Below are 22,267 nucleotides of genomic sequence, written 5' to 3'. Positions count from 1 at the left end.
TAAGTGGTCACCACCGCTCATAGACAATGGCGCTGTAAGAAATATAACCCATTCCTTGCATCGCCAATGCACCACTAACCTTGGGTACTAAGATGTTATGTCCCTTCAAACCGGAACAAAACAATACTGAGTAGTTTTGTTTGGCGGTAGAACGTCTGAGTGGGTGGTAACTACCTATGGGCTTGCACAAAGCCTACCAAGTAAACAGTTCCTAAACAAAGTGAAGTGAACATAAGATTGAAGTCCACTGTTATACTACGATCACACCAGTGAGAAATAAACACGACGATCCTTTGTTATTATAATGCTTAGACCCAATAGGCCACTAGTAACTTGTAAAATATTCCAACCGCTGTTTATTAATGACCATCTCGGTTTATATAAACAAAACACGAATTATTCAAATCGTATTCAAATATAAATCATCAAGTTCATACAAGCAAAACAATAGCAAGGCAACACAATAACAATTAATTAAATTAATCTAGAAATCGAGCCTAATGAAGTTATTTATTTCCATTGCAAAACGGTTGCCACTCGACGTGAATCGTAATGAAGTCTGATCTTAAATGTTTCGTTTTGAAATAGTTGAGATGCGATGTTTTGATTGTATCATTGTTGTTGGAAAAAAAGGCCGTTCAAACAGACTAGTTGCCATGTTCATTATATGTCAAACAAATATTAACCCAGTATTGTTAAATAGGTATAGTACGACACAATTAGATGTAGCATCGGAAAATACAATGGAATGAAAATAAAACCGATTACTGTCGATTTACACAACCATTAGAAATAGCTCCCTATCGCGCCCTATTCCACGCTATTCGACGCTATTCGTCGCTATAGATTCAGCGTCAGAGAAAGCAAGTGCATGTAAATCGACGCGTCAAATTGACGAATAAATTAGGTCATATGATATTACAAGTTATTACATTTGTACAAAGACCATATTCGCATGAGAAATAGATATTGATAATTTGGGATAGCGTACTTGATTCGGATGTGATCGGTTTTACGAATTTTGCCGATGCGACATCTAAGTTGTGTCGTACTATAAGTCTGTGGTGACAGTGCTTGTTCAATGTCAATAGTTATAAGTTCAGTCTCAGGTCAAATATTCGTCAAATATGGGCTCATGAGCTTCTTGTTGGTTCATTAAAGTAAAGGTATTAAAGAGATTTATGAACTTTTATTTTGTGTTTTTAAATTAAAAAAATAATAATAATATGTAACGTTTATCAATTTTATATAATTATTATTTATAATAAGTATGTACCGTTACGTGATTGACATATTAAATTTAAATAAAATTGTACATAACCAAAATTCTGCAATTAATTAAATTAAAAAAAGAACTGTAAATGCAATAAGTAAAACAAAACAAAGTAAACACTTTTTTGATATTTATATTTGAAAATTAGTGATGGCTATTGTTGTTTTGTACGAAAGAAAAGAAAACTGTTTACTATGAAGTAGACGTTATGAAGCAGTGTTACACTGTAGATGTGTTACTGTAGGTAATATACATATAAATCTAAGGGATCACTTACAAATGTCTTAATTTTATTTGATAATCAGTTACTGAAATTATAAAATTTTATGAACATAAGAATTAATAACATTAAATCCTGAAATATATACAAATATGAACTAAAACTGATTACTGTATAAATCTTGACCGCGTGGAATAGTGACAAGAATGCTTTTTTTATTGTAAACAATCATCCTTTTTTAAAATAATTATTCACAAGATCTCTAAGACTAAGAATTATTATTTAAAAAAATAATGTAATGACTGTCATATTATTATTTAAATATTTTTTGCTTAAAACTCTTGGAGTCGTACATGATATAATTCCGAAGGTAGACTTAACATTTAAAATACCCCAAGGCTTTTTTAAAATATTTTGTATATTTATATTTGCATTCATCGCTTTGATTATTTACGAATGTGTATACATATAACAATGTAAAAGAAGTGTTTGTATTTCGAATACAATAATACCATTGATTTGGTTGCACAATGTCGTAGCAACATCAGGACGGAAAATATTATTGTTATCTTTTTATATATAAAGTTAAAAAGAATAAAAAAATGTTTCCCTTTGTCATCATATGACTTATTATAAATTTATATATAAACTTTACACTTTCACGATGTATATTATTCGTTTCGTATATTGTGTAGGCTCCCTGACACCTCGGTACCGTGTCAGGTGCAACTTCTGCTAAAACGATCGACAGAATAATAAAAAGTAATGATCGAACTCAAACCCAAATAATATTTATAAAATATTTTATTCTCTAGATATAAATAGCCCGCTGATTCTGTGCCCGTGATTGGTTGATATTATAACAATGTTATATTTAAAGAATTAATAAATAAATTTGATCAAATATCTAACGTAAAATTCCTTTGTCAGTTTGTCTGTTGCTCTTTCATTTCGAATCCACAGAATCGACTTTGATTCAATTTGGTATGAAGCAATTTTAAACTCTAAGGAAGGATATATGCTATATAGTACTTTCCCGAGGCGTCATGGGATCGCTTGCGCTTACTACTGCGGGCGTGACGTCCCCCAATTTCTTGATGATTCTCGGGGTACAGATTCCTAAACTTCGACAATGAGTTGAAAATCTGGTGTTAGGCATTATATTTTAATCCCATGACGCCTCGGGAAAGTACCGCTAGTTTTTAGTGGGTATTCTGGCGCCTAAAAGGCGAGCGAAGCCGCGTGTAACAATTACTATAACATAACGTTACAATTTTTCCAACCACTGACATATCTCAGTCAGTAGAAAAATTGTTCTATCTTTACATAATAATGTTATACTAATTGTTGTGACTAGCAGACGCAATAATTAACATTTTAACATGTATAAAAGAATTAATACTAAACATGTATTTCGTTATACAACTAATCTTCTGTATAAATAATAATGATTGTTTATCGTTCCCTATGCATTCCGAAACCTTTGATCAGATTTGTTGAAACTCCGTTGAGTTGGAATATCCTAATATCGTTTTGGATTTAACATTAGTAAACGTTTTTCAATGGCTGGATGAGCGAGCATTATATAATGTAAACTTTTTTTATGAATGGATAGGCAAGCAACTGGTCTACCTGATGGTAAGTGGTAACCATCGTCTTAGACAGCTGTATGAAATATTAAGCATATCTTGCATTGCGCATTCCTCACCACTTAAATGTTATGTTACTTTGCTTACTTACTCTTAAATCGTAACACTACAATACCAAGTGTTGCTGTTTAATGGTAGAATATTTGATGAGTTGGTGGTATATATCGCGTAGAGTTGGGCTTGCAAATAGCCTGTATAATACCCGTGTGAAGACAAGATGATTAGGTAATGTTATAAAAAATACTATTTTTTACCAATTTAGTTCAGCTCCGTATCGTTAAAGTTCAATAGGTAGTTCAAGCAAGGAGTTACAATATTTGCTTACAAAAAAAATTAAAGAGCATTTAATTAAACAGCAACAAAAAGAACATTGAAGAAACTTCCGATGTTACGCAGAGCATTGGCCGTGAACGTTATCACGGTATATGATGTCTGAATCGCGCTTATCTTGATTGAAAGTCATTTTATCTGTTTATATCCCAAAATAAACAAAGTTACACGCGGTAAGATTTTGTGTACCTAATTTAAATATTGTTTTTCTTATTACATCGTACTCCTTAGTGTACTATCCCTTAATGTTAATTAATTGAGCGTCGAAATATTCAGGAAAAATTTTAAAATAACGTAATAGTTAATTTGATATAAATATAGAAATATTTTGTATACCGCAATATTTTTTATCTTTGTTAATTATTCTGACTTTAGCTGCAAATTAGAACAGAAAACTTTTGGTCTTTAAACGTTTTAGTTGTGTAAGTTTTAAATGTGGTTTGAGGTTCTTATTATGCTGGAAAGGTTGTGCTAAATGTCTGCGTTATGGGATATTTTTCAATCCCATGCTAAACCAAAACAATGAGCATCAGACACTTCTCGATTTCAACAGTCTTTTGAAACGTCTAAGTCATCAGGCTTTGTTTCGTTTTTACTGAAATTTCACACCTAAGTGTACTTAGCACGGATTACATTAAGTAGGATAATCAACGTAATAAAAACCTTAGATCGTTACAATTGTACTAAAGCGTTTCTTTGTTTACAGGTAATTACTGAATTAACATTCAATCAACAATGTCAATAAAATTTAAAGATCGGAGCCCGGTAAGGTAAGCAATGATTGTTTTCTAACTTTTCTCTGGCATACCGCGACATCGCTACCTACTTGCGAACTGCACACGCCGGCCTAGTCGCCTATCGCCCATCGCCCACTCGCTGAGAAGCCTCCTGCTCCCTCAGTCACCTGCCGCGTACTGACCGAGGCGCGCGCTCATACGATGAAAGGCACACTCTCGAATGTTTCGATCGTATCGAAAATTTAACCGCGAAATTGTGAGGTGCAAGTGATCAGTGACATTTCTTTTGAGGTCTCGATTTTTTTTTCTAAATAATTTTCGGATGTACAGGTAATGATAACGTCCTTTGAAACAAAGGATTTTGAGTGTTCTTTTTATGAAATATATAGGAATATATTCGTAAGGCTTCGATCGTGTACAGAAGAAATTGTTTAAGTGTGAAATGATTTAAAATATGAAGTTAACCTAGAAAAAATGTTTCCGATCAAGTTTCGAGTTGGCGACCTTTCACACAAGTGAGAAAAGTGTCGCGATTAATGTTAATCGTTACTTTGCATAGCTGGCCTCGCAGTCTTGATACTTGTTTATTTATTAATGCATTAACTAGTGCATCTGTGATTATAATTTTACTTTCCCAATTGGCTTCAATAAACATTAAAATTTATACGATTTAGTTTCATATCAGTAATATATCAAAGGATTTTTATCACGATATAACATTCTAATGACATTTAAAAGTAAAAGTAAAAATAAGAATTGTTTATTTTCTTTTTGCTTATACTAGACCACAGATTCAAAATATAGCCGTATACATGTATTTTTTAACTCCGTGAAATTATTCACATATAATGAATTACATTATAAATAAAACATATACATTGCTTTTACATTTTTTTTATTAAATAAAATGTTGTTTGTGAAAAAATAAATTTACGAACGCATTGACCTTTTTAATACTTATTTTTAATAAATTTGATTTAAATGGCAAGGTACCTTCGTTTACCTCAGAAAATTTAAACTGTCAGAAAACAGAATCGCTTGTGGTGGTGAAGTTGTATTACAATGTTTATTGAATAATCGGTTATTGGAATTTATAAAAAATTGCATCATTATTTATATTCCATTTTTGAATTTTTGAATTAAATGACTGTTATTTGTGCTGGAACATTCTGGTGACCTAAACAAGAAATTAGCATGGTATGGTTTTAATCAATTTCAATATCATTAGATTAAACATTAATTGTTCGGTTATTATAATTGAATTCATTAAAGTCACTTAATATCTTAATGTTACTACAGAAATTTTTATTCATTTACAAAACAATGTAGGTAGAATACGAAAACGAAATGATTTCACTTATACTAACTAAATTCGTTAAACTAAAATATTCGTTAAATTATAATAAATGTTGCTTCTAATTTTTTTGTGTGTATTATTCATAATTTGAATAAAATTTTAGCTTGAGAACTGTTTCTTTACATATTATTGTTATGTTTTTATACGCTTATAATCTGTGCACTAAACGAATCAAAAAGGTTCGTTAGATAAGGTCGCATTTGCATGTATTAAACTGATATTTAATCATGCAATTTTCCGTAAAGTATTTAATTTAAAATTAATGCAAATTCTTTTGTGTCTATTGTGTAATTGGACTACTATACGTAAAGCGATAGTAAGGCAATAAAGGAAAATGTAGTAGAATTTTGTCACAATATATATTTACTCACATATAAGTTATGTAATATAACGATCTTCGTGCGTTTTGTATTGGTTTCCTAATTTTTAAGTGATGTGTCTTAATCTTAATCTACCGCTATTTTTGTTTTTCTTTTTTCAAAATAGTTTCGGTAATCCAATCCATCCACGTGATCTATTATCTCGTCCCACAAACGACGCGGTTTTGCGTCACATTCGTGAGATACATGCAACATTGCAATTTTACTCTTCATTTACACGTCAGTTCCTACATTAAAACCGTTTTGTCACAATTTGTACGACCGACGTTCTGATTGCTCCATTATTTCGCTTTATGATTTATGCGCTTCGTAAGATTGCATAGACTCTGTAATATCACTGATTGTAATGTTATGTATTAGTGGGCTAGGAATGTTTGTATACGTTGTATTTCATTTCAATTTTGAGACCGGAACTTTAAAATAGTTCCACTTAAGCGATTGAGTTGAAATTATCGCGATGATTAACTTACTAAGAACTTTTTTAAAATTATTTATCATACAATTGAATTGACAGGATAATGCTTTAGATTAAATTTTTATGGGATATAGTCAAGTGTGTTGCTAGTAACAGATCCAAGCCCTGCATTGTTCGCTATCCACCAGTTCTTAAGTGGTTCTGTCTCCTATAGATTAATTATAGTGTCTGATAGAATTCTGTTTCTCAAAGCATTTGTATTTGATGATAGCTTATTCAGTAGAACGTTCAATATCATTTACGTTTTTGATATTTGGACAAAAAACACAACTTACTTTGCCGAGTGTTTTTGAGATGTAACATCCATACAGGGATTCGGAAATCAATTAGATCCGAAATGCGGATATGTATGAATACCTTCATATGTGCCGATGTCTCGAATGTTCTATCAGGTTTTTGGTGATTATTTCAAATATCGCGCTATGATTTTCAAACATAAGTAGATAGCTGTATACTTTGATTAAGAGTCTATGTATCCATTCAGGCATCTCGGCACCACCGTTTAAACATAGCATGTTAGCGATGTAATTGAGTATGAAAAAAATATATATGAAAGTAGTATGATCAGCGTGTTAGCTAATTACGAAAACAATTTGTCGGAAATTTCAATAGCGATAAGTTCTCTCACTTCCACGGTACACGAATAGCGATGTGCAACGCGCGATACGTGTATGAGAACAGCTTGATTCATCATCAGTGAGCATTCGTGTTTGTATGTGTTCCGGATTTGTGTAGTACTTTGACTTGGGGGTAATGTATGACTTAGGGTTTTACGACCGCACGTCGTTAAAAGAAACAAAAATGTATAATGTCGCTGCTCCTGCAAAAGTAGCTATGTGTTTTTTTTTCATATTTTTCGATTGCTGGTTTTTTCATTTGATTTCGTTATTTCAATATATGGAGATTTCGATGTATGAATATCGCATAGCTAAATTTGTATACTTTTAAACTATAGACGTAATGACAAAAATGTTTTTACAGTTCGTGCGTATTGAAACAACGCTTTAAACGGTGTAACAATCAAAAAATATAAAAAAAAACACATAGCGACTTTTGAAGGAGCAACGACGTTATATAGATTTTGAATTTATGAACTTAATTCTTAATTTGAACGGACTTCGTGTATAATTCATGTTTTTTTGTTGTGAAAATAATTTGATAAGTAAGTACTAATGTCACAGGTTCAATCTGAAATCATTGGAGTATGGAACTGTATATAGGTATGATAAACTAGTAGTTGCTTACGGCTTCGACCGCTTTTAAGGGTGTTGGTTGTCATTTGTTAAGCAAATAAAGTAGCCTAAGTTATTTCTTGGAGTCCAATTTTTTTCTGTACGAAATTTCATCAAATTTGGTTTGGTCACGGTAAGAGCGACAGACAGACAGTCAGAGTTACTTTCACATATATAATATTAATATATATTTTACCCTAAAATTTTGTAAATCAGTATCAACTCGACGTATTTCACGTTGAAGCTCACTAGTGCAGCTTAGTGTAAAAATAAATGGTGCAATACAGATCTGGTGTAACCCAGGTTTAGACATAAGAAAATTGTTCTTACCGCGAGATTTTTTTATTGCTACATCTCGCTCTTGTGCAATTGTGTAAGATATTAGAATCGAATTAATATTATTCTAGTTACTTAACCGATTAGCTTGGCGTCATTAAAGATTATTTCACCGAGTTTTCTTTTGTCATCTCGTTTTAATGGGATTCGTTTATAATCAAATCAAATCAAATGAAAATAAACTTTATTCAAGTAGGCTTTTACAAGCACTTTTGAATCGTCATTTTACAATTAAGTGAAGCTTCCACCGGTTCGGAAAGTAGATTTTACCGAGAGGAACCGGAAAGAAACTCTGTAGTTCCTTTTTTAACATTTAAAAATAATAATAATATAAAGTCATTTATTTAAACTAATTATAAAGTGGTCGTACTCGATTCCCGGCTGAATCGATGTAGAAAAAGTTCATTAGTTTTCTATGTCGTCTTAAGTCTGGGTGTTTGGGGTACCGTCGATACTTCTGATTTTCCATTACACAAGTGATTTAGCTAGTTACATTGGGATCAGAGTAATGTATGTGATGTTGTCCAATACTTATTATATATTTTTTGTATGTAAAGTTACTGCTATAAGTAAACTACATAGTTGGGTGTACCAAAATTAGAAATCGCCCTAAAACATTGCTTTTTGTTAATTATTTTTCATCAATTATCTTAAAATTATGTCATAGTGAAAGTGAGTGATGAGTTTGATGTTTAAAAGTTATGCCTTCATGTGAACTTTGTATAAATATAAATTTAGTATTAAACGTGGGAATGTTGTAATGTTTACGTAACGCAAACAATGTAGAAAATAACTTGTTTTTTCTTTAACTACGATTTTAATGTAGCCCATACAATAGAATAAAGTGGAAAATAAATATATTCGTGACGTAATATGGGACATTCTGGAATCTGTTACAAAATTATGCTCATCAATGTAACAAATGGATTGAGGTGGTCTATATTAGACGGCACCGTTCAACATACAACTAAATATTCCACTGCTGGGCTAATGCCTCCTCGCCCTTTGTGGAAAAGCACATTCCACGAAGCTACTCCAATGCGGTTTAGTAGATTCACACGTGGCACAATTTCGTTGAAATAAGACATATGTAGGTTTCCTCACGATGTTTTACTTCTGAGCATGAGATGTTTTATAAACACGTGAAAATTCAGCGGTCCTTGTCTGTATTTGAACCCGCAATCGTCGGTTATTATGTATGTTTTCTTACCTCTGAGCCGATCCCCGTTAATTTTTGTCATATATACTATCTTGGAGTACTCTGTGACAGTCAAAACGCAAAAAACATATTATCGGTCAGAATTATCCTTGAAATATTTTATATATTAAAAAGTGAAAACGTTATCTTTAATAAAATAATCTATTTTAGTATTTATCTAGTTACGAATGAAATACTAAAGTACTTGGAATTAAGAGTTCCTATTACAAGGAGATTTATACAAAATTAAACTCTACTTAATCTTCGTTCTTTTTTCAAATATATATACATATATAGGTACTTAGTAGTAAATTATAGATATGCAATTGAACAAAAGATAAGACGGAATTACGCAAGCAATGTAAATTATGTAATCCTCACACAGGGTTATTAAATGAACACTATTGTCAGGTTTTTTTTTTGTGAAAGCGATTCTTCAATAGTTATTAATTTGAGTACCACCAAAAAGGCATGAAATTGTTCACCGTAAAAATCAATGGTCACTGATAGCAGAAATGCTATTGTTTATTCTGAACCTTAAATCCATAGCAATACAGGTGATAATGATCGAAGCTAATAAAACCACTCTCGTTTTCTTTGGAATGTAAACAAGTCGAAAGTTAAAATCATAGGCGCCAATACGAATTATAGCAAGCTCAAAAAAATATAAATAAGAAGGTATCGTCGCGGTCGATATGACGTCATCATCGAATACTTTTTTTATATAACTATTCTTATATTTATAAGGGCTAAGACTGTGAATTTGGTGTACTCGTAAATACGAAGCAGGTTTTATATTTGACTGTCGTGTGTTTATTATTTTTTTTTAAATAAAGTATTGATATCAAACTATACATTGTTCAGGTAGACTTATTAAGCATTTTAAAATCGCCATTTAAATGGTTATATTTGTTACGTACCAGCGAATCGGAATGTAGATTTTATCGAGAAGAATCGGCAAGCAGTAATTAACTAATTACTAAGTGTCGCACAGGGGCTGCTGTAATTACAGGCTTTTGTTTAACGTCACCGATTATTATGCGTGGCTCTTATATTGCTAGTGAATATTAAACCAGTTTCTTCGAATCAAATTTTGCATATACTTGGTTCTGATGACAATACAATCATATTAACTGTTTTACTTGATAACTTTGCAATGCCTTCGCTATTGACGCGGGTTTGGTCAATTTATCACTAATAAAATAGTATAGCGAGATAGTCTACTTAATAATACATATATACTATGTTTATTAGTATAAACGTAAGAAATACACTCATTCTAATATTGTATTTTATTCTGCTTAGTAGTAACAGTTTCTATTTTTTTTTTAATTCTACGCGAATTTCAATTGTTTTATGAAGATCTCGTCTCAATGCTGATAGCGTTGTGTCAAAGTAACTTTGCTGTTTCTATTTTATATAATCTGTTTTATATATTGTTTAATTTGATCGCCGTGGTGTGTTCATCATAGAAAACTGTGTTCAGAACGAAAGTGGCTTTAGTTTAGGTACACTCGATACCGCCGTCTCTCTTGACCTTTCATTAATATTCATCAACAAAGTCGGCACATCAATCGCTAAGAGTCGGTATCGTTGACAATTGATGATAAATACGTACAACATTGAATGGCTTATTAATATTTACTTAGCGAATGTCAGCGACAAATTAGAAAGTGAGTTACCTAGGTATTGGTATTAATTGACTGCGATACGGTTGGTAGGCTTAGCTACTGTATAGTACTTTAATAGGTTAATGCGAGTTAGGTATTGCAATGTCAAATCATGCCTATTATTGTTGTATAAAGTCCTTATATCTTTGTATAAATGTTGCCAGTTTTTTTTACCACGGGCTCACAGTTGCCCGTGCCTTTTTTTACATTTTACCTGTATACATTTTGGCATTTTATATTTTTACTTAACATCAGCAGATCTTCGCTGGACTTCAAGTCTGTCGTCTCAGTGGAAGATGTTTTACACCAACAATTTTTTTTAATATATTAAAAAAAAAACAAAACTTAAATATTAATATTTAATGTTGCCAGATTCCTACTCGCTTCGAACAGCGGACGTTGATGTTGTTGAATAATTTAAATTCATATGAATGTAGTGACTTATTGTTTGGACTAGACCTACATCAATATAATTATCAGTACACATAGTCTAATCCAGAGTCATTTGTCTGCTCATTTTTTTTGAGAACTTCTGTAACCACAATTTTTATTGTTTTATATTCCTTTTTTGAAAAACTATATTACATATATTTCAGTTTTCATCAAACCTCGAAGTATAAAAGTATGCGCATTTATAATATTACTAATAATTATAATCTTATGACTTTATAAGTAGCTAATTTTATTACTTACGATAAAGAAGAACAATAGAGGATGAATTCGTTCCAAAATATTAAAATTTATTTATTTTGAATAATCTCGAAAACTTTAGGTAATTAATTTTAACCGTTAAATTATTAAATCGTCATCGTTAGATTATAAAATCTATGTGTTTCATTGTACAACCTAGGTTATAATCTAAGGATATTTATAATTTTACGGTGATAAAAATATGTTAAAACATCAATCCAGTCTATAATAGGTGAATTTTTAAAGTCTTAGGCTGTTAAGCGTCCGTCGTAGTCAAACATGTTTGACGGGTTACGAATTATTGTTTATGCAAACAAAACAGGGATGTAAAACAATTAAATCTGCGATTTCACTAAAACAATTTAGAAAACATGCAAATCTTATTACAATAACTTGTTCTGACATGTTTATATAAACATATTTTTTTGCTTGTTTATTTTTACTTTATAAATTTAAATTGTAATTTGTTTAATTGAAATAAATGAAGTGAATTTAAGAGGTAGCATCGAAGTAATCTTTAGCGTTATACCACCATTTTTATCATAAGTGATTGCATATATTACACTTACATATTATTAACATCATTTAGCTTAATTTATTAATATTCAAAATTAATATTTATATATATATATTATACTATTTACATAGTGGGTCAAAATATTTTCAATTTTTTAAATATATAGTAGCAAAAGCTATCGCTATATTTCCTTATAATCGTTGTTATATGTGTGTTTCGTTCTATAATCATTGATTTGATATTCGAAAGAAAAAGACACGTAATTGTTTCAAATAATCATTCTATTTAAAAAGTTATAGACAAATATCGCTACCCTATTCGCGCGATAAAAACTGATTGTCAATTGTCATAATACCAGACCAGTGACCTGCTCAGCCTTTACACCGGTACAATTTATAATATTTATAGAAAGATTTGTAGAAATGCATATCTAATTAATACACTGAACTAACTAAACATAGAATTAATGTAGCTGTCTATTTGCGGATTTTTTAACTGAATTATTAGTTACTATGGTTACGAATAAACAAATAATATTACCAGTAATACAGCTATAGATGGTATAAATTGAATTGCAAATGAAACACATAATGAAAACTCGGCGATAATCAAATCACAGCGTTTGGTAAATGTGTGGGTTAGATAGGCAATTTATTCGACGGTAATAGCTAAGGCTCTCGCTGTCGTAACGTAATGTTACTAATGAAACAATTTAAATTTACAATCAGTCGATATTGATTAGCATCTAGCCCATACCTGATACCTTGACGTCAACTATCCTAATTATTTCGTGATATCTATTTTGTTTGTAATTATAACGATCGATATACTGTTATTGTCTATTTGCGTTATTTACGTTTCATGGTTAAAGTTAATGAACATTAAACTCCACAAGGTTTTTTCTGTTGTCTATGCAAACCACTTAACATATTTATATATACTCGATGGTATATATAAACTTAATTGATAACTAGTAATTAATTTTGACGCTATTCAAACAAAATAAATCGTAATACTTTTAATATGTATAAAATAAGCATTGTATAGATCTAATTAAAAATCTTGACCTTCAAAAGAAATAGTTAAAGGGAAATGAAAGGAAGCGTTCATAATTGATTCGAAGACTGAGAATGACATCTTCGAAAGACACAAGTGACTGATGTAGCAGTGATTGTGAATAGTGAATACAACATCGATTACAAAATGTGCAGCAAGGATCAGATAAGTCACATACTCGGAAAGATCAATGTGGTGAGTAGATTTTTACTATAAATTAAAGCTGAAAATCCTGTACTTTTCAAATATGGCGCTTAAGCTGTTTTAACACTTTCCCGTGCATGGGTAAAAAAATTGAATGTCATTTTTGATATCGGATAAAAATTTGAATAAAACATGTTTGTGGATAATATTTCTAGGTGTCAGTTATAATATTAAGAACAAATAGGCACTTTGCTTAATAAGTTAATATTAATTACAAACTAGTATCGTTTCAAATGACTATTTATAACGGCACGCTGTAATATCAGCGTACGAATTAAGTGCACTTAAAATTATAGCTTCTAATGAAATAGAAAACAGTTTAAATACCCATTCATAAGAACTTGTCAATTTTACTAATAGTATAAATGCATGAGTTTTATATTTATAAGAGATATTATATGCAACCACCGTATTCTTAGGTAAATTCATTGACAGCAAATTGTTTTCTTATAAAAATTATGAGACGTGTAAGATTATTATGTCGTACTTGGTACGTGCAATGTCAAGACAGTACATCATGAAAATACTTTGATAATGATAACATGGATTATTGAAAGACTTGACCAGCTGCACGTATTTTAAAATCTTGACAGTTTTACGAATTTATCATTATTCGTCAACAATTTTCGTCGGCGGTATTTCTGAACCGATACGACATGGGAATTTTAATGGAAAGAGCGTACCTTAAAGGCCGGCAACGCACCTGCAAGCCCTCTGGTGTTGCAAATGTCGATGGGCGGTGGTAGTCACTTTCCATCAGGTACCTCTTGGTGGAGCCTCTTGCTCGTTTGCCACCTATGTCATAAAAAATATATTTGAAACTTAAAATTATTTTCCCAGTCATCGATACTATCAAAATTAGCGGATAAGTAAATGTGATTCTGCTACTTACGAATCTATTCTATTATGTATGGATACATTTATCTCTCTCTTAAGTGTTATCAGTTGTCGCTAAAATGAGAACTGTCACCGAAAAAAAAACCACTTAAACGTTTCATATTTAAATTGAGCTTCGCATCTTTATCATGTTATTTGACTTTCGAATTTTTTTCGGAATCTTCATCAGTTTAAAATTTGTTATCACCAACTGTTGTGACTTTTACTTTGATTTCTTTTTATGTCTCATTAAGATCTGCCCTGATGGCTTCGCTTGAAGAGACTCGATGTGCTTACCTTGTACCTTGGTCATCCGATTTAAGATAATGCGACATAAATTCTTATCTTACTGCTTATAAAAGGAAACCACGTTTTTAAAGTAATGTTGAATCATTTGTCCCTTTTTGCGGTCCTTTATATAAAGTCTCTACAAAATATTAAAGATAAACGATAAACATTTATTAGGTTTGCAGCAAATTTATGTTTTTTAGCTTTACCAGTAATGCGAGCAATTATTGCTTAAACAGTTTTACTATCCGAGATATTATGTAAAACAATATTGATATATCCTATATATTTTAATTGTATTTAATGTATGTATAAGTATTGTTAGTTAGTAGATTTATAATCAAGTGTAAGCTTATTAGGATTGAGTTTCGATTTTATTTTCTGTTTCCCCCTGAATAATAATAGTATACGTAATCTGAAAGACACAAAGTGTTTGTCGATTGTTTACATGTAGATACATCTGTTCTTACAAGTTTATAATCAAATCGTTGATAAGCTAATAAATTAGTGATAAGAGATAATATATCACTTTATTAAATCTTAAGTCAACTCTTCATCACAATTAAACCGAGTGTAGCCTTGAAATTTTAGTATCGTTTGAAATCTGACTGGAAGAAGAATAAACTCGTTTTAAAATATTATGAATAGGATTCAAATTCTTTTATTAAAAAATGTATATGATTAATCTTGATAAAAATTAAGTTATAATTTAGATAAATGTACTCGTAGTCATGTCTCAAGACGATGCAGTCTGGGTACACAATGATGTTTACATAAGACTCCCTGAAGATCTTGATAACATGATAGTGAGATTACTTTGTTTGACGGACGCATTACTATCACACCTTTATCTCGTGTTTTATTTGTGTATAACGTACATTCTTTAAAAGAAACTGCATTTTTATATGGGTGTTTTTTTAGCATATGGCGATGTTGGCTTCGTGTCATGTATTATATTATATTCTTGGTGGTAGGGCTTTGTGCAAGCTCGTCTGGGTAGGTACCACCCACTCCTCAGTTATTTTACCGCCAAATAACAGTACTCAGTATTGTTGTGTTCCGGTCTGAAGGGCGAGTGAGCCAGTGTAATTACAGGCACAAGGGACATAACATCTTAGTTCCCAAGGTTGGTGGCACATTGACGATGTAAGGAATAGTTAATATTTCTTACAGTGCCATTGTCTATGGGTGATGGTGACCACTTACCATGAGGTGGCCCATATGCTCGTCCGCCAAGCTATACCATAAAAAAAATACTTTTCGCTCAACGCGTTATATGCGATTTTTACAGCGAATAAATTCCATTGTTCTGGGTACACCTTAGTTCCATTTTACTTTCTTTTAATATATCTATATCATAGCCTCAATATTGTAATGCAAATATATTAATATATTTCAACTATTAAAAGATAAAAATTGTTTGCATAAATTGATTTAATTGCTTTCGATTGATAAAATTATTTATTTATTTCTGTTAATTATCTCGGGATGAAATAAACATTTTTCTTGACAGCTAAAACTGGACATATTTTATTAAACACTCACACAAAAATACTCTCACACACACATACACGGGCACTTATAAAAAATGAATGCCATTATCCCCTATAATCTATTATAGCATTGATCACATTAACAAAAACATGATTACATAAGTGTGTTCGTTTGTCATTTGATCGATGTTGTGCATACCGAGGATTTTTGCTCCCGTTCACAGTCACGACTGACCTTTGTGGTTCTGCTTATGTTTTGTACGTCTGATTACATTAAACATATTGTATTATATGTTAAGAAGGAAACATATATAAAACACAACTTAAATATTTTGTTTAAAATCGCGGCCTTCGCGAACGTTTAAGGAACTATCGTGATTAAGTAACTGTGAAATTGTATTAGTAATTAATACTGAATACATCTAAATTATGCACTTCCTCTGTGTTATATCATAAATTATAGAGAAGTATACCAAAAAGTCTTTAAACATTTTAGAATAGACTTTTCTCTCTCTAATTCATTTCACCAATCTATGTTAACATATTATAAATGTAAAAGTAACTCTGTGTGTCTATCTGTGTGTCGCTCTTTCACGACCAAACCAATGTATCGAATTGGATCAAATTGAAGCAAACTTGAACTCCAAGGACATAGGCTACTTTTTGCCTAACATTTGATAACATTTGTTACGTTTGCTATAAAATTTTTTGTTATCTAAAAAAAAAAGTTTCATTTTATTTATTTTTAATTTTTTAATTGTTTAGTAATAAGTTGGTAATTTGTTATTGTCTTTTGTAATTTACATTTTATATAGTATTATTATTGCTAGTATTTTTTTTTCCCCTTTTGTATAATTGAAGTAGAAAAAAAAAAGTTGTGTTAGGTTAATAGAAAATACTGTCCTTTTCCGTGCCGTGATAACTTTTAATTGAAACAACACTTAGCTAAAAATGTAATTACCTTTATTTTAAAATCTATAAATGGTGTATGTTTTGTAAGTGGTCCTTATAAATAAATAAATAACCAATCCCTAAAATGCCGGCGAAGAGGCGGGCAAAAACTAGTAATTAAATAATTTTGAGAAACGAACCTATACTTATACATAATAATTACAAATAAGACCTTGGTCATATTTTCATAAAAAAATGCTTAACGTCGATTAAAAAAAAAGCAGTTCTTTATTCAAGTTGTGGTGTACGTAATTGGTATTATACGTAGTTTATTGAAATCATGACACGAAGTAAGTCAATCAGACATTCTCGATTGTCGCCTATCTTTATCTTCGCGGGGACACTTCGTCGCTTGCTCCACTTGCTCGACACTTCCGCATACTTCGCGACTGCCTGTCACACTTTGAGGTGCAGTTACGTTTGCTCTATAGTACTGCGTTAATTCTGCGCAAACTATAAGTACAATATGCACAGGTATTTGTTTTTTATGTCTGTCTACATTCATAGAAATGTCTGTTAATGATTCAGCACCGTTCCGTCCTTGAAAGTTGGCGCAAGTATGTTTTTTTTTATTGATATTATACTTTAACTACTGTACGGTTCAATCGTTCACAATGATAATTTGTATACATTATTTTTTATCAATAGGCGGACGGGCATTTCGTCTGATTGTTATTTCCTATCATAGCTCATAAACATAGCTGTTGTTGGGCATTGCCAATGCAATGGACTTGTGTCCTTTGTGTGTGTAGTTACTCTGGCCCAGCCCCTATTTCTTTGGTTTGGGCACTTTAAGAAAGTGCCCAGGGCCCCGCGATCGATAGGCCCCCTCAGATTAAATAAACAAGTAAAATATAAATATGTGATTGTTAATAATGAAATAAGTCTATAAAATTGTTTATCTACTTCCTTTATCTGTTCTAACATAATAGTGTTCTGTCGAAGTTATTGGGGCCCAACTATTCTAATATGTCCGGGGCCTCAATAAGTTAAAGCCGGCCCTGCGCTGGCCATCTATCCCTTAAAACCGGAGCATGACAATTCTTATTACTGCTGCTTGACTGTAGTAGTTCAAACTATAAAAATATATCACATTGCATTTAACTGCTCACCAATGACAATTGAACTACTTTGGGAAACAATATTCTCTATATTGTAGCGCATTTCTCAATGGATAATGTTTACAAACAGATTTAAAGAGGTATTGCAACGCATGCATGACTTCAGTTGATTAAATGTAAAATTTATGACCATATAATAATATATTTAATGACTTAATGTGAAACAGGCTTAAGTATGTATCTATTAATAAGATATATAGTCGTTAAAGCATTTATAGAATACAGTTTTTTTAACATTTTTATATTAAAGTGTATCATATTTATATTACAGTTTTGTCAACGTTTAGAAGCTAATTAAATTGGTCTTGGTTTCCAATAAGTGCCTGATTCTTGGCTATTACGATATGGTACTAAAATTTATAAACTTACAAATTACGAACGAACGAACTGCAAAACGATTTATTATTCACACCTATGCGGTCATATTGTCCTTCATACATAATACATTATAGGATTTGAGGTGTTTTATGTTAAGTTAGACATCATGTGTCAAAGGCCGCAATCAATTCCACTTATCGCATCTGTTATTCAGTTATTGTATTTAATTAATCGAATGTTTCAAAATTTGATATTGACATATGACCGGACTGTGTTCGAAATTCAAATGTTTTGCTTTTATAGACTTCACACAACATTCAATGTTGTGCTTAGTTCAGAAGATTGAACCAATTGCTCAGACCGCAAAAGACAATACTTTTTTTTATTACTTTGATGAAGATTCTAGTCTTCTAAATATATATATTTTTATTTTGGCTGCAATCTTCTCATAATATATCTGCTAAAGCTATTATTAGTTCTTTTTATATTTTCGATAATTCCAGTATAAAATAAAAGAGAGAAAGCTATAAGTAAAAATACAAATGTATGTACAATATTAAATTTAGTTTTGTATAAAATGGTTATTTCAACTGCTATTTTCTGGACAGGCCAAAAGTTTGACATGATATTTACATACTAAGTCCATAATAAGTAACTTTTACGAGTATTTGTAAGACACAAAATTAAGTTAAAATAAATTAAGGTATCTTTCTAATTAACACATACACAATACAGCGCTTAATCATTCATAATAAGTTACAAGTTTCTATCCTTACATTTATGACATTGAAAGGTAATAATAAAATTTGCTTTTACTTAATTAAGTGTTATGATACGTTAATGTAAGCGATGTGATTGATGTGTTAATTAACGCACTACTTAACGAGAGGTTGTCGTAACCTTCGCGTGTGAATGCACGGTTTTGGGCATTTGTGAGTGCAGGGCTTAGTGTTGTGAAGCTAGCTTCGTTGGCCAATGGTTTTAGCATTGATCTCTTTATTTATCTAACCGTATTTATTTCAAAAACACGAATTAATTACTGAAATACCTTGGAATTGAATCACTTTCGATTAAGTGTACTAGTAGAAGCCCGCGGCTTTGCTTTCGTTTTTGGGTGTTGGTTGGCCTATGGTCCGTTCTTGGAGTTCAAGTTTGCTTCATACTAAATTTCATGAAATTCATTTCAGCGGTTTGGTAGTAAAAGGGCAACAGACAGACAGACAGAGTTTCACATTTATACCATAATATATTATTAATATAGATTAATTCGCAATGTCACTTTCAAAATGATTACTTAAATCATATGTATGTTGATTTTGAAATATCGAATACTACAATCTGAGTACGTAGTTTGAAACGGCGAGTTGATACGTTACAGCACTCGCAGACAAAAGTGAGAATCGCTCATGTGAATACATAGTTAAGTGCAATACATATCGCATAATTGCCGTAACAGTTACACAGACTGATTAGTGCCACTGATGTCTTAGATATTCGTATAAGGCAATATGCAAGAGACAGCAAACGTTGCTCTGAGAAATGTACAGTCGGGGTAAGAAAAGGTTCGTCACCTTAAGATCTATTTTCGTGTGCACAGTATGAGCGATAATCTGCTTTACCGATCGAGAATATATGACACTGACAGACATATTTTGACAATTCAGTAAATGACATCATATTTAATTTAAATTCGTAATGACTAATTACGTCATTGGCAGTAGTCCAAAGATGTTACACTATTTTGAACCAAGTTATCATAGTATGTATGTTTAGTTTTATATTCACTTGTCAGTTTAGTGCTTTAGTTTCAAAAGGTACTAAGAGCTTACGACTTGATGATGAATGGTTTTCTTACTCTGACTGTACAAATGACACAATCTTGATGAAAGCGAATTATTTCCAGTCTAACGTCCTATGCAGTTGAGGTGAGCTGTGACGTTTTTCTGGTTCCGTCGGAGAAAATGAGAGTTATTTTAATTGAATCCGTCGTTGTTTTTGTGCACAGTTGAATTATTCAATTGAACGTGACAGCTTTTTAATCATTTTTTTGCTTCCCTTTAGGCTTTCGTTATTTATTATATAACTAGCAGTCGCCCGCGGCTTCGCATGCTTTTTAAGGTGCTGCTTGTCATGTGTCAGACAAAAACGTCAACGACAAAAGTACATATATGCATATATAGGTTTGAATTTATGTTCTAAATTTGAACGGATTTATCTTGCGATCATTCCTGTTTTATTTCGTTGTGAAAATAATTTGATAAATACTATATCGCATGTTCGATCTGATTCATTGGAATTTGGAATTGTATATATGTATGATAAACTAGTAGTTGTAGTAGTCCGATCGCTTTTTAGGGCATTGGTTGTAATTTGTTGGTGAAAAAGGTAGCCTTTCAAGAGTTCAAGTTTGCGTCATACCAAAATGCATCCAAGATTATACAGTTTGGTCGTGAAAGATCGACGGTCAGACAGAGTTACTGTCATATTTATGATGATATTAATATAGATTTACATCAAAGATTTGTTTATATCTCAATTGGTGGTAGGTCTTTGTAAGTATTACCTCATACATCACATATTCTACGGCTAAACATAATTGGTTTGTATTGATACTTTTCGAAGGGTCATGGTAATATAATGCACGAGAAAAATTTAATAAATAACGTTACACGAATAAATACTGTTGTTGTTCAAAGCACATAAGTATCTCTTATTGGTCGAATGAAACTTGTTTTAAAAGTTAATAAAATTCCATTAACAATTTGTTATTTATACTGTATCACGACAAAGGAAAAAAAAATTCTTAGAAAACAAATAGACTTTTTATATTATACACTAGCATACTAACGTTGAACTAATTAAAGTTATTTTTAAAGCGAACTGTTTGTTGGTATGTTAATTAATTTGATAATTATAGGAACGAGTTGCAATGCCTTTTTCTATTTTTTTTATAAACGATTGTGCCAGTATATATATGGTATATATTTATATCAGAATTTTTTGTTGAAAAACTTGACCGCATAAAATACGAAAATGATGCAAGAAGTATTTATAGTCTGTTCAATTTAAATATTAAAATAATCTATATTTTTAGTAAAATATATCGTTCGATTTTTAAATTTTAAAATTCTATTTTTTTTTGTATTATTATTGTACTCGTTCTTTACCATGATACTGACCTGAATTGGTTTCGAATAACTTGGAATGTGATCCACGTTTGGCACCAATAGTGCGACGTGGTTGAAAGTAAAGATGCAGCCTAGCTTTGAGGTCACCGAAACTGTTGCATATTATAAATTATTTGCTACTATTTTTGTAAATAAAATTAAGAAATAGAGAGAAATGTAATTGTTTCAGTCACGAATTGTCCCACATAAGTATTGATTTTCGAAGCTCGCGACGTACCACGCGAACTATTGTAGTTCAATGAACAGACTCAGGCATTAAAAAAACAATTGCATACATTATATTTTATTGTAGTATTTAGAAATATATTTATTGTGGGCTTAAAAAGGAGGAGGTTATCAATTGTTCTATGTTCTACGGACAAATATCTTCGGAACAGCTGGCTTTATTATTTTTATTTTTTTTTAATGGATTTTGTTTGTGCTAAGAGGGTACAGATTATTTCGCCAATGTCACTTGCGGCAGCTGTCTTTGACAGACGGTTTGAAGTTCTGTGTATGATGGTAGGGTCAAACTCCTTTACTCAATATAGAAGCATTACACTTACTCATTGATGGTCAAATTAAACACTACCACCGGTTCGGAAAAAGAAAAAAAGCGATTGTTTCAAAAATGTATATTGTAAACAACTAGTGCTATAGTTTATGAAATAGTGATCATATACCATTAATTAATTAGTCTATAATGCCTACTTTGATTACTTGTAACAC

The 22,267-nt window shown here is 31.3% G+C and overlaps 1 protein-coding gene across 7 annotated transcripts in view; it reads left to right on the top strand.

The window, feature by feature from the left end:
• LOC124535555 (disheveled-associated activator of morphogenesis 1) overlaps window positions 1–22,267 on the top strand; it is a 140,820-nt gene that overhangs the window by 44,599 nt on the left and 73,954 nt on the right. For 3 of the 7 annotated variants that reach the window (XM_047111793.1, XM_047111788.1, XM_047111787.1), the window contains exons 1-2: window positions 4,335–4,539; window positions 13,141–13,315. The exons of 1 other annotated variant lie outside the window; for it this stretch is intronic. In XM_047111793.1, coding sequence (XP_046967749.1) covers window positions 13,268–13,315 — 48 coding nt within the window. In that variant the 5' untranslated portion in view covers window positions 4,335–4,539; window positions 13,141–13,267. Of the gene's footprint in view, window positions 1–4,334; window positions 4,540–13,140; window positions 13,316–22,267 lie in introns of those variants that run through there. 3 more of the 7 variants (XM_047111789.1, XM_047111791.1, XM_047111790.1) reach the window with 3 other exon arrangements.

This window comes from Vanessa cardui, chromosome 15, assembly GCF_905220365.1.
Source record: "Vanessa cardui chromosome 15, ilVanCard2.1, whole genome shotgun sequence".
NCBI lineage: Eukaryota > Metazoa > Arthropoda > Insecta > Lepidoptera > Nymphalidae > Vanessa > Vanessa cardui.
This window is presented reverse-complemented; position numbering and strand designations above follow the sequence as displayed.